Source organism: Exophiala spinifera (assembly GCF_000836115.1).
Source record: "Exophiala spinifera strain CBS 89968 unplaced genomic scaffold supercont1.6, whole genome shotgun sequence".
NCBI lineage: Eukaryota > Fungi > Ascomycota > Eurotiomycetes > Chaetothyriales > Herpotrichiellaceae > Exophiala > Exophiala spinifera.
The window spans coordinates 2304151-2316656 of record NW_015622518.1 but is presented as its reverse complement, the minus strand read 5'-3'; the positions used below and the strand labels follow the sequence as shown (position 1 = coordinate 2316656).

General features: G+C 51.8%; 5 protein-coding genes across 5 annotated transcripts; 3 read left to right on the top strand and 2 right to left on the bottom strand.

Moving 5' to 3' along the window:
• Nucleotides 1-125: 125 nt before the first annotated feature.
• PV08_08780 (uncharacterized protein) lies at nucleotides 126-1204 on the top strand (the record flags this gene model as incomplete). The annotated part of the gene is made up of 3 exons (XM_016383104.1): nucleotides 126-276; nucleotides 375-751; nucleotides 818-1204. The coding sequence occupies 3 exons, from the start codon at nucleotides 126-128 to the stop codon at nucleotides 1202-1204; spliced, it is 915 nt and encodes a 304-aa protein (XP_016233807.1).
• Nucleotides 1205-1927: 723 nt separating this feature from the next.
• On the bottom strand, nucleotides 1928-3644 carry PV08_08779 (uncharacterized protein; the record flags this gene model as incomplete). Its single annotated transcript, XM_016383103.1, has 4 exons — nucleotides 1928-2944; nucleotides 3005-3263; nucleotides 3392-3445; nucleotides 3508-3644. 4 exons carry the CDS (start codon nucleotides 3642-3644, stop codon nucleotides 1928-1930), a joined length of 1467 nt encoding a protein of 488 aa, XP_016233806.1.
• Nucleotides 3645-4439: 795 nt separating this feature from the next.
• PV08_08778 (uncharacterized protein) lies at nucleotides 4440-6455 on the top strand (the record flags this gene model as incomplete). The annotated part of the gene is made up of 5 exons (XM_016383102.1): nucleotides 4440-4519; nucleotides 4573-5370; nucleotides 5455-5538; nucleotides 5597-6166; nucleotides 6272-6455. The coding sequence occupies 5 exons, from the start codon at nucleotides 4440-4442 to the stop codon at nucleotides 6453-6455; spliced, it is 1716 nt and encodes a 571-aa protein (XP_016233805.1).
• A 1541-nt stretch (nucleotides 6456-7996) lies between these two features.
• On the bottom strand, nucleotides 7997-9886 carry PV08_08777 (uncharacterized protein; the record flags this gene model as incomplete). The annotated part of the gene is made up of 9 exons (XM_016383101.1): nucleotides 7997-8116; nucleotides 8191-8395; nucleotides 8483-8607; nucleotides 8669-8774; nucleotides 8885-9017; nucleotides 9090-9143; nucleotides 9234-9451; nucleotides 9558-9615; nucleotides 9694-9886. The coding sequence occupies 9 exons, from the start codon at nucleotides 9884-9886 to the stop codon at nucleotides 7997-7999; spliced, it is 1212 nt and encodes a 403-aa protein (XP_016233804.1).
• An 869-nt stretch (nucleotides 9887-10755) lies between these two features.
• On the top strand, nucleotides 10756-12401 carry PV08_08776 (uncharacterized protein; the record flags this gene model as incomplete). The annotated part of the gene is made up of 7 exons (XM_016383100.1): nucleotides 10756-10994; nucleotides 11057-11318; nucleotides 11372-11421; nucleotides 11488-11722; nucleotides 11775-11922; nucleotides 11976-12120; nucleotides 12176-12401. 7 exons carry the CDS (start codon nucleotides 10756-10758, stop codon nucleotides 12399-12401), a joined length of 1305 nt encoding a protein of 434 aa, XP_016233803.1.
• Nucleotides 12402-12506: the final 105 nt, after the last annotated feature.

Genomic DNA, 12506 nt, shown 5'->3' with positions numbered 1-12506 from the left:
CTCCGTTCCTGATATAGGAACTCTGCACGAGACCTCCCACTCCTGCGCTTCGTTCATCCCTCGCCCGAGTACTACCTGGGAACACCAAACTCGCGGATTCGGCTCAGCCGGAAGAACCTAGGACTATGGCGAGGAAAGCCGAGAAGAGACAGTCCAGTCCAAACGGCCACGTTCTCCATAAAGGAGAAGAGGCAAAAGTGAATGGCGTGCTTGAGAGGCTTGAGTCAGACATATATGAGGAGGAGAACATCTTTCTGTTTATTCCAAACATTATCGGTACGGTACATTTCTCTCGAGCTACCTAGAACTAACTGGGCCACCCTCTGTGAATGCTTTTCATACGTCGAGATGCTGACGATTGTATACCTATCCAGGCTATGCTCGCATCATCTTAGCCGTGGCTTCATTGTATTACATGCCTCTGCACCCGCGGACATGCTCCTTCCTCTACAGCTTCTCTTGCATCCTGGATGCCGCAGACGGCATGGCAGCGAGAAGATATAACCAGGGAACCACCTTTGGCGCCGTTTTGGACATGGTGACGGATCGCTGCACCACGAGCTGTCTCCTCGTCTTCCTGGCATCGGCCTTCCCGAGATGGTCAATAATTTTCCAGGGTCTGATCAGCCTGGATCTGGCCAGCCATTACATCCACATGTATGCAACCTTGACCATGGCAGGGAGCGGTCAAAGTCATAAGAAGGTGGATAGCAGCCGCAGCTGGATTCTGCATTTATACTACACGAACCGAGTATGCAGACTTCCAGTTCAGGGACCAATATCTTCGGATCAGCTAAGCTAACCCGTTAATCAACAGGCTGTTCTATTCGCTTTCTGCGCGCTGAACGAGCTCTTCTTCATCGCTCTCTACCTCTTGTCCTTCTCATCTCCGTACCTCTCGCCGAGTCTGCTGATCACGAATAGCAACGGCACCGGAGTCTCTTCGACCCAACCGGGCTCTCCTGTCCATCCCAAACCTAGTACACTGTTCGCCAATCCCTGGAGTGCAGGTGCACTGGAACTGGCTCGCGCGAACAAGATGGACAGTACAGTGCCATGGATCCTGGCAGGGGCCAGTTTTCCCGTCATGGCTGGCAAGCAGATTATCAACGTGATCCAACTGGTCAAGGCAAGCAAGTGGTTGGGTGAAGGCGACATTGCAGCCAGAAGAAAGGCCGGAATTGCTAAGAAGAAAAGGGCATGAACGGTACTGCTGCGGCGTTGAGGTCACGTGTCTCGATGCGAACGCCGGGTGGAAGTTGATGAGCAAATGGGGAGGTGCGGATGGGCCGACTGTCATATATACGACGCGTGGAACATTGAAATTTGGCATGGCGTTGGGGATGACTGAACCTATGCGCCGACAGGCACGGCGAGATTTGCAGCACTCGCTCGCTATCCCACTGCCACGATGTTAAGTCGACTCTTTCACTTCACCTCTGAGTGACCCGACGAAGGAGTTGGCGTCTCAGAGCCGAATGGGGTCTGGACGCTTTTCAATCGTGTCGGTATATGGAGGAACAACCAGGGAAACTGGCCAGTTGGTGCTCTTTTCCGTATTTGACCTTACTCCGTTGAACGGACCCAATTACATAGTCACTAATGATGTATTCTGTTTTAATAGCATTGAGAAATGGGCTGTCTGGGAGTGCCGTCCAAGGGGAATTAGGGCCCGCCAGTGGATTCTCCCTACGAGGACGGGATGGGTCGAGTCACAAGGCTATGGGAAGATTGTTATATGATCCTTCACCATACTGCTCACTCTCGCTGTCCCCCCAAAGTTCTTAGTACTGAAATTCTATTAGGGCGCGCCTCGACGTATTGGCTGCTCTTCCCGAGTGGCACCAGGTTGAGACTGCATGGGTGCTGATCTTGCTCAAGAGCTGCCCCGTGAGAACGACAATATCTTCCTCGATCGTAACCCCAGTTAAGGTGATTTGCCCCCTGTCTCCTCCATCCAGGTATCTTTTATCCTGAGGCGGGTACTATCCGCCTTCAAATGGCCCCCTTTTCCTTTGTACCTCTGAATGAAGGTTGCACGACGATCCAGCCATTCCTTCGAATAGCCGTTGCTCTTCCTCTTGGTTGGCGGCCTTCCTCGATTCACCCATTCCATTAGTTCTGCGGCGTATGCCACATCCTTCTTCAAAAGGCTGTGAAATCTCTTCCCGGTGCCCCTGTCTTTGACCCGCTCGTCGTACTGTGTCCTCATGTCTTCTTCAGAGGGAAGCATCGTTTGGCCCGAGAAGACGGCCGCAATGGCAATGGCTTGGAATTCAAACAGAGAAAAGCTGGCCACATCAGTAGGGACGCCCACGAACGCAAGTGTAGGGTCAGGCACGTAGAAGATGTCCTCGTGTAGGTTGTGAATTTGTGAACCATCAGTGACCAGGACATCCGGGCCCGCTTCTCCTGCCGACAGATTGTCGTTGTGGTGTCTGGCCAGGAAAGGGAGCGAAAAGAGATATCCCGTGCACATGACAACTTTGTCTATGCCTTCAAGGATCTGGCCGTCCACCAATGTGATCTTGCCTGGAATCGGGCCGGCCGACGAGGCGGCTTCACTGTGCAGGGGCCCAAAGGAAGCGATCTCAGCAACGCGTGTAGCGTTCACGGGTAGCATCTCCAGTGGATGGTCAGTAGTGCTGCCTCTTGTCGACTGCCAGATTTTCTTTGCGCAAGGGCCTAACTCGCTGGCAATGTCAACAGCAGAAGCCCCAGCTCCCACCAGAAGGACAACCTGGAGACAGTGTTCAGTGTCATTCTTCGGCCACTGGGCAATCCAGACGACGGGTACCTGGTCTTGAAACTCCTTGTTGGATCGATACCCTTTCGAGTGTTGAACCCTATCTGGCCATGCCTCCTTCCACTGCGCCAAACCAGGTATATCAGGGATATATGGGGCATGGTAATGTCCCGTGGCTACAACGACTGCATCGAATCCCTGAGGCGCATTAGCCCTCGGACGAGCTGGGTAGCAAGGGGGTTCTTATTCTGAACATACCCACTCTTGTGACACTACTTCTGCGGTGGTATCCCACGTCGACGTACGGACCCTCCATGTCTCTTGGTCTTTGGTGACAGAGTCGACTTTTGTGTTATGAAGTATAGTCTTGTCGACACCGGTCTTCGCAGCGGTTTGTCGAATGTAGTCTACCACAACGGAATGTCTTGCATACAACTCTGTGTCTGGGCTCCAGGAATTCAGGCTCATCTCTATCAAGGGCGTAGGGGCGTTCGTCCTGAGGCTTTCGTAGCAAGCCCTGTTCAGCGTTGTTAGTATGCTGCCCTTCACCTGTCAGACCTACAGCGTCGCCCTTGCCCTGGTGCATGATGCTGCATATATCGGCTGCCGTGTTCAGTGTCGCCATGAAATCTTGACCCTGCCCACGATGCTTTGAGATTGGGATATGGAGGATCTGGCGGACGGCGCGGATCAAACACCCTAAAAGTCTTGTCAGATGAAAAGCCTTGCTCCTTGGATTTGCCCTGTGCTGGAATGCTCACCATACGCCTCCTGTGACGCGGGCCTTCTCGAACACCACCACATCAATGCCTTCAACCAGAAGATGAGCCGCAGCAGCCACTCCCGAAGCACCAGCGCCAATGACAGCCACGCGAGGGCAAGTAATGGTGCCTCCCATTGTGATATGGCATCTTTCTTACGCAGCACAGGCAAACGTCGCATTGCATCTTATACGTAGCGCATCGAGCTCCGCCTCGAAGACGAGCCAGCTTCTGTGTCTATCTTGCTGTGGATGCTGACCGCATTCCGCATTTCGGTGAGCCTGGAACTCATACTTTCGTGTCGACCGCGTCTGCTGAATCCTGATGCTATTGATGCCCTGGTCCTCCTGGGTGCTGAGTACCACCCTAGTAGGACTATACGAAGTCCACTTGTGTATTATCCACCGGAGGCTCCGAACTCTCGGAGGCTCCGCATCTGGCCAATCATAATCATACAGCATCCCCCGTTACAGGCAGAGTCGGGCAGGATGCGAAGTCCTATAAGGTGACGACTTTTCGTGGAGAATTGACGCCATCCAGATACCCGCGGACCTTGACACAATCACGGCTGCTTCTAATTCAAGCCAGTATGGATTGTTGCAGGGTCATACTGTCGGATGTTGGACTTCACAACTACAGTTGTCCTTACTCGCCATTCCTGCCGGTGATGGACAACAACGACCATGCCTCGCGTAGGCCACCGTGGAGCTTCATTCCACAAGTACAGCAAAGTCCTCACACACATTTTGTTTCACATCCAGATCTTTACAAGCAGAACCAGAATCTGCAGTATCTTGGATATGGGCCCCAGAGGGCAAGCGCTGTGGGTTCTCCGTTCAGAATTGCGAGGATCTGTTTCATCTGATGATTTACCTGCGCGCAAAAGGCCTTGGTTGCCTGTGAGACATGTCGCACGAAGAAGGTGAAATGCGATGAAGGCCGACCAGCGTGTAGCTACTGCCATCGCCACGGCTTCAGATGTGATTACCGCGACCACACTAGACAAAGGCTTGTGCCATCCTTTCGTTCGAGTGCAAGGTAAAGGCTAAAAATAACAATTGTCAGTAGTAATGATCAGAAGCTCGACCTCCTGCTGGAGCGCCTTTCCCGATTTGAAGAGAGGATAACTCTCCTCGAAACTTGGAGTAGCAATACAGATGGCCAGACCGCAGGATCCTGGAGATATCCAGACCCTCCAGGAGCAGGACGAATTTCACCAGAGACTCAGAACGTGCTGACTCAAATCCCTCCGTATCAGCTGGAAGCCGATGACCTGCAGCAAGGCATGACTATCAGCCGGTCTCATAACGCCACGGCTCATTACAGCAAGCGCGTCTCCCACTTTGGCGACAAAGCTGAAGGTGACATTTTGACGGTGTTTGATGACGATCCAAAGAGAGCACGATACGTTGAAAAGACACCTCTGGAGTGTGAAGAATTGAGAAGTCCTATCCTTGACATCTTGTCCGAAACCGAGCCTACCAAAGTTAGCGACGTGGTGCCGTTCGTCGAGGACTTCCTCGACCATCTTTTTGACCTGTATCCCATCACGTGTAGCGATACCGTCCAAAGGATGGTGGAAATAGTCAAAACAGACGGGTTTCGGGACGACATCAGCTCCTGCTTTGTCCTGCTCATCGTCGCCCTTTCAAAGGCGTACAGAAGCAACGCACCTGTGCACGCCGGTCTGGCCGACTTCCAGCGAGCCAGCCAAATCCTCAGCCGACTCAGTAGTCAGTCAAGCCTCGAATATGTCATCGTCCAAGTCATGTCGGCTCTGTTTCAACTGAAGATGGGACGGCTTGTGAACTTTTGCATCACAGTCCACACAGCGTGTGATGCACTCTCTACTCTGATCAGACGGTAAGTCAAGGCCAGGAGAGACTTTTGTTCTGGGAAGCAAGCTGCCGTCTAATATTCTCTGGTTTTCTTCTTCCGTACATCCAGAGACCGTTCCACGAAGACGATACGTAACCAGTTGGACCAAAACAGTATTAGGCGCATGTACTGGATTTGCTACAATTTTGAGCAGTGCGTGTCAGTATTCAATCTATAAATGGTGGACAACTGAGCTGATGAGTTCCAAAAGCGAGGTGCTGAACGAGGTTGACAGCTCTCTTCCTCAGAGTTCTCTGTATCTTCTAGAGGAGAGTCTCGCTCTGCCCCTTGGCTGCGACGCGTCCCCAAGGTCCAGCATGCAAGTTCAAATTCGCGACGCCTTCATGTTCTTCCTCGCAGAGATGTCGCTTCGCACGACCCTCGCGAGGATAATCGCGCTTCCGTCCGTCGAGAGCAACATCGACACCCCGGGCGCATCGTTCGATCATAACCTGGGAGTCGCCGCAGAGGTCTCGCCGCTCACCAGGGAACTTCGGAGCCAGCTGGACGGATGGGCCGCACGTTTGCCAGACTGCCTCGGTTGGTCGCCAGAGCCAGGGAAAGGCGTTTCGTCGCCTTTGGCGAGACGTCTGAAGTTGCTCTACTGGTTTGCCAGATTCGCCCTGTACCGACCGCTCATCCTCGTCGCACAACAGCATCCGACGCTTCGTCTGCAGAATCTCGAATGGTCTATACTGCACGAGGGCCTCCTTTCCGCACTGACCTTGGTGAGGGCTTTTGTGACTGAAGACCCTGACGTTGATATATTTGAGGGAAATAAGTAAGTCCTGGCACCTGGCGCGTTTTCTCCTTTCCTATTTTTTTGTTTTGTAAGAGCAAAAAGGGGGCTTGTGCGTGGAGCACCTGTACTGATCCACTGCCGCAGAATTCTGTCAGCGATATATGCGGTCAAGACAATGACTTGGACCCATTCCCTTCTCGCAATGTTTGCGCTGAATCCAGACCAGATCCTTCAACAAGGCATCGATTCGCTGCGGTCCAAGTTTGCTGACCGGAGCGAGTGGCTTCTTTGTAAAATGTATCGAATGGACTTGGTTAACAGCTCATAGCCATGACCCAGAAGCAAGAGTATACAGGTACTCAATGTATGCTACTAGTAGGATTCATACCGAGTCAGTCAGCTGTCCAAACATTCTTGTCTCAAAATTCGTCTTTGACGACTTTTATCAGATCTTTCATCCGTGTTGCCGCAGCCTTGCGTTTGCTGCGTTTATTGTATTGTGTCCTACTCCCGTCCTTGCGTTTCAGGGGATTCCTATGTTGGAAAGTCTACTGGGTAGAGCCTCTACAATATCCGACCGGGGGGGGGGGGGAGGAATCCAAACTTATGTTTAAAACTTTGTGTATCTTGCTTAACTCGCCCTCAGGATGGACACGGACACACTCTGGGGCTGCAGCTCACCGCACACTTGTCAACTGGCCCCACGACGTCTGTATATCACTCCCGTTAACAAGGTGTAGTATCTACGCTATAGTATGATCGGAGACAAAATCCATAAAGCCCCGAAAGGAGTGTCGATCCGAAGAGGGCCAAGGTGTTGTGCAACACTCAGTTCTAGGCGATGTCGGGGGCTAAATGGGATGTATTGACGAGTCTGCCCTCCAGGACTAGGAGGTCGCTGTTCTATCTATTTGTATGTTAAAGGAGTGAAAGTTTTCTCGTCTTGGTGGAGAGGTTTTTCTCCCGGGCATCGGCGGCGACCGATGAGGTCCTCGTCGGGGGCCGGCGTCCTTGTGTCGGGGAGGTCCTGTTCCTCCAACCTGAGGACTATGATATAGCGAAAATGTGACTAAAGTGAGTGAATTCATGGTGTTGCAAGGTTTGCAAAAGGAGCGTTCTAGGCGGCGAAGTCCCGCGGAGGCGTTCGGCGCAAGTATGGAGGTTGTAATGACCCCGTCACAACTCAGCCTTGTTCAACACAAGGCTCGTTCATAAATGACATGATGTAGCATTTACGTTCAAGGACCTCTGTGCAGCTGCAGCTGCAGCCTGATTTATACGCCCTTGTCCTGAATCACAGTGTCCTGAGCCGAAGTATGAGCGGTTTCTGTTGCCTGTACGTTTCCTTCTTCTTGTCGGTGATTCCTAATTTGGAAAACCCTATCAGTCCTGGGCATTTCTTCGATGACAAATTTCCCAGATAGGAGTCAGATACCTCTTCTGATCTCTGCGGGAGAGATATACTATCCCAAGAACGAGGAAGAAACCGACGACAATCAAGCACGACGCGGTGACGAACCCGGTGTGGTATCTCGGGGCGTCCACCTGCTGCCAGATGATGAGTGGGAGCCAGATGTTCATTAGTGGAAGGAAGTCGTTGACCACGGCGAGAACGAGGGCGCGCTCCTCGGTATCAGCGGAGCAGAGTTCATTCGTCCATCTTTTTTTGGGAGATACACAAACAACATCATGTCAGCATAATTGCCATCATTAGCATCATTAATTACCACGCTTCGGCTTCGACTTCGGCGCTTGTGTCTCTTGATCATCATCATCAAAAAAACAAACATCATCGTCTGAGACCGAGACAAATGCGAGGCGTGGTGCGGGTGTCATGTTTGACCGCCAGGAGGTAGGGTGAGGGTTGACTCACGACATCATCATAGGACTGATTGCTACACCTTGACCCATCAAAATGTAGCAGGCCCAGTGCCATCCAACTGGAATAGTCCAAGCCGCGAGAGAAGTAAAGACCACGAGATTTATGCTCTGTCCAAAACAAAACAACGTATGCAATTAGCCACTGTGGCAGAATCCCACACTCGTCATCATCAACAACGTACCGTTGCCCAAAGAATTATAGGCCACCTTCGACCACGCAGTACCGAGTCCGATATCCAGGTGTAGGCGAGAGTGGATGCAGCCTGCATGGCCGGCACCGTGGTAGGGTAATTGTTAATCTGGCGGAGAGTGTACTTGGGGTGCTTGGATGCTTTCAAGTAAAGTGCAAACACGGGCTGGCCTGCACCGCCGGCGCCGACACAAAAACTGGAAGGGTCCAAAGTGTGAGTACTTATCGACAGGCAAACCTATGGACAGGCCAGATGATGGGGATTTCAGAGCTACTGAACTCACAAAATTGGAAGGGGCAGGAGCCACAGGTGCCATGAACTCAAGATTTTCAAAACTTTCTTTTTTGTGAATGGCTGTCTCTTCCGTCGGCCTTCGAGTTCCATGCGTCTTTTGGCGATTGCCTTGTCCTATGAACCGTGTTAGAAGAATCGCCCGTGTCCTAAACGTAGGTGGTGACCCGCGGCTCACGCCTTCATTTAAATACCAGACCCGAGACGTTTCAGGGTAGTCAGGGAGAACAAAGAAAGACGCCGCGGCGATGGGCAATGAAATGACTCCGTCCATGATGTATAACCTAGAAGACAAAGTTCATGGCAAGGTCAGGTCCAGCATATCTGAGGTGTTGTTCATGAAAAGAAGAGAATGAAAAGCTAGCGAATCATGTGGCTTCATGGCGTGACATACCATTGCCAGCCGCGAAGACCACCTCTCCCGTCGAGACCGATCACTGCGCTCATCAAGTAGCCGGAAAACATCGTGGCGATTGATCCAGTAATGTTGAAAATGCCTGCTCGTTTCGCTAGTTCATCTCTTCGGTCTGCACAACCATGGATGAACTTGGAGTCAGTCATATCTTGTGGAGGGTTCGGAGCATGGAACTCTCACGCACACCACGAGCCGAGCATATACTCGATGCCGGGGTAGAATCCGCTCTCTGTCAGGCCTGGAAGAGGATCAGTGAGCCACTCAGCTGGGGTAAGGAAAAAGGGCAAAACATCAAGGGCCGGACATGGTCACTGAGCAACCAACATACCAATGAAGAAGCGCAGGGCATACAGTTGTTGATAGTTAGTGATGCGAGACAAACACATCGTCAACACCGACCAGAACACCATCAACGTCGAAAGATAGATTGATGGCCGGATCCTTGTTATGAGAAGGTTACTCGGGATGTTCCCCACGATAGAGCCCACGGTAAATATCGTCGTCACGTAGTTTAGTTGGTTGCCAAACATGTTCAAGTCTTCTTTCCTGTTTATTCCAAGTGTGAATTGAAATTAGTTCATGCGGGCTTAGGTAGAGAACTTCACTCTTCTTCATATGAGACGTGGTATGGAAGGTGGGCGAGTCGACTCACATGCCAGACACGAATGCATTGACCAGATTGGCTTGATCGAGGTACTTGATGAAAAATCCTGTCAAGGGGATCTGAGCTACACATGATACACCAACCAAAAGGATCAAAGTCAAGGACAACGGCGTAAGCAACATACCCAAGCAGGTGATGGTCAAAATCCCGGCGTCAAGCTTGAACAGAAACCTTCGCTCCTCGGGCGACTTGTTCAGTGTATCCCAGAAATAGCTCCGGCGCGTCTGTACAGGGTTCTGGGCCACCACACGAGCGGCACGAAGTTCGTAGTTGGTGCTGTCGTCGCTTTCGACGCTTGTGTCGGGAGTCTTGGACATGTTGATTTCAGAATTATCGTTGTCTCTCTCCTCTCTCTCAGGAAGGGCAATCAAGATATGGTTTGGCCGGCTACAATCAAGATGGCCTGATTCATAAGGTGAGGCGTTAGCTGATGAGAAGATTGAGTCTTATATATGACACCGGACATCCACGATACTGCCAACCGATCGTCGAGAGTTCGTTCGGGCGCACGAATTGTGTGATTTGCCCCTCAACGACGTGCTCATCTCGAACATGATGCTTAGAGGGGAGTTGTTAGGCAGAACTGTCTATCCTGGATGAGATGGTTTTGCACCGGTGCTCTTCCAGATGCATCACCCACTCACGGTGCAAGACTCTTACCAAATTCGGTAGCGAGAACCCATGGCAAAGATCCCTTTTGTTCTTGATGCAAGGGTCGAGACTTGTTGGAGGGTCGCAGCTCTGAGAACCTTTTGCCATCTCTCCCAAACAGCACATACTTTGCGAGGGGACGAGATGCGCGATACGGCCAGCATATCATTGCAGAGGGCCACATGTGGATATCACCCATGAGAACCTCCTATTATTGGCCAGGAAGAGACTAACCGCAGGAAAGGGGCTTCGGAGCCTCCGTGTGCGTCCAATTGCGAGGGGTGTAGGGACTTTGGTACCCACCTCACTTGCAGCTGGCCTTCTCTACAGGAACCTCACAACACGACGGCACAATGTCCTCGGGCTTTGCAGCCACTCGTAGGGTGCTTTTCACAAAAGCAGACGAGCCAGTTCTTCTCTCTTGTGCCAAAGTGCTATAAGTTTAGCATCAATTACTGGCGGTCAGACTTAAAGAGCATTGTAACCCGTAAAAGTGTACGTTCTGCACATTTGGCATCTCGACCGGCTGGCAGTCATGGGATCGTACGGGAGCTCGATCACGGTGGCCATCGTGGGTGGAGGACCTGGAGGCCTCGCAACGGCTATAGCTTTGTCGGGGCTTGCCAACGTCTCCGTCGCTCTTTACGAACAGAATCCAGAGCCGCGAGAAGTCGGCGCCGGATTAAGCGTTGGCTCCAATGGCTGGAAGGTCCTCGATTTGCTCGGAGCAGCAGATGATGTTCAAGGATGTGTGAAGACTTCTGCCACTCACAGGTTAGTCGCACCAGCACGGAAACCTTGTGATCGGCGATAGTTCTGACATTGACTGAGCCCAGGAATGGCTACACCGGTGAAGTTTTTCTCCCTGCGCTGGAACGAGATCTCACACGACGCGAGCCTGGAGGTCGCCCAAGAACAAGAGTTCGCAGGGCTCGACTTCAATCTGCCCTGCTTTCCAGGGTCCCCTTGGGTGTCATTCAATACAATAAGAAGGTCACTTCGATACAAGACCTGGGCGAGAAGGCTGTCCAAATATCGTTTGATGACGGGACCGTGGCTGTAGCAGACCTTGTTGTCGGTGCGGACGGTTTCCGTTCGGTCGGTCCCATAGATATTCAGCATTCGCACCGAAAGCTCCTAACTGGCTATAGATTGTACGGCGAACCCTGTTTCCAGATCATCAAATACACTTCCTTGGTACGTTTGAGATCTCCGTTGGGACTCAGCTGCGGTTGACTAAAGGAATCTCTTCGCGAGCTATAGGTAGCAGGACCTGGCGTACACTCGCCCCTCTCTCGTCGGTTGCACATTTAGGGGACATCGCAACGTCGGGTTCGTGGCACGGAAAGACTGCCCAGGCATTCTTCTCTGGGGTTGACCATGAGTCGGAAGAGGAGCTGTTTGAAATTTCGCTCAGATCATCTGACCGGCACGGCTCTCTGGATCCAGCGGTGAGCTGGGGAGTTCCTGTCACAAACGAGAAGGTCGCATCCAAGTTCACAGTAAGGTGTGGCGGGCCTGGACAGCAGTTCTTGAGCGCTGAATCTCTGACAGAACTTTGACCCAAGAGTGCAGGCGGCAATCGCATCGGTCCAGGAAGGTCAGTGGAGAGAGTTCGCCTTGTTCACTGGGCCCTGTCTTGAAGCCATTACAGCATGGAATAAAGTTGCTCTGGTTGGAGATGCCAGTCACCCACTCTCAGGTAAGTTCGTTCACCGGCTTACAGCGGGCTGAAAATACTGATCAAACAACCAGGTGGATTCGGCACAGGATCAGCATTTGCAATGGAGGATGCCTGGATCCTTGCACAGGCTCTCGAATACGCCTGCGACTCGCCGGAGCCTGTCAAGGATGCGCTTAAGATCTTTGATGGAATCAGATCGCCCTACTATAGACGGATGTGAGCTTGAGCACCCACACTCAGTGCAGTATGAGCTAAGGCGATGTTTGTTTAGTTACCAATGGCGTGAAAGCCAGCCCAGTATGTCGGCAGCGAAAAAGGCCCTTGCCGAAAACGAGAATCGACCACTAGACGACATTCTGAGTGACAGACTCCGTCACTTCATGCCTGATATGGCAGGCCAACTGGACTGGATCCACAAGAATGATATTGAGCAGGTGTGGAAAGACTTCTTGGAACTACGCACCCGGGAAATGTCAGTCGAGAAGATCGATATCTGACCTTCGAATTTCGACAGGAAGTAGATGTCCCATACAAAGTATTATGGATTAGGACGATGCTGCTTTATTTAGTATTCTCTTTCCTGGATGATTGGTGCTTGGATT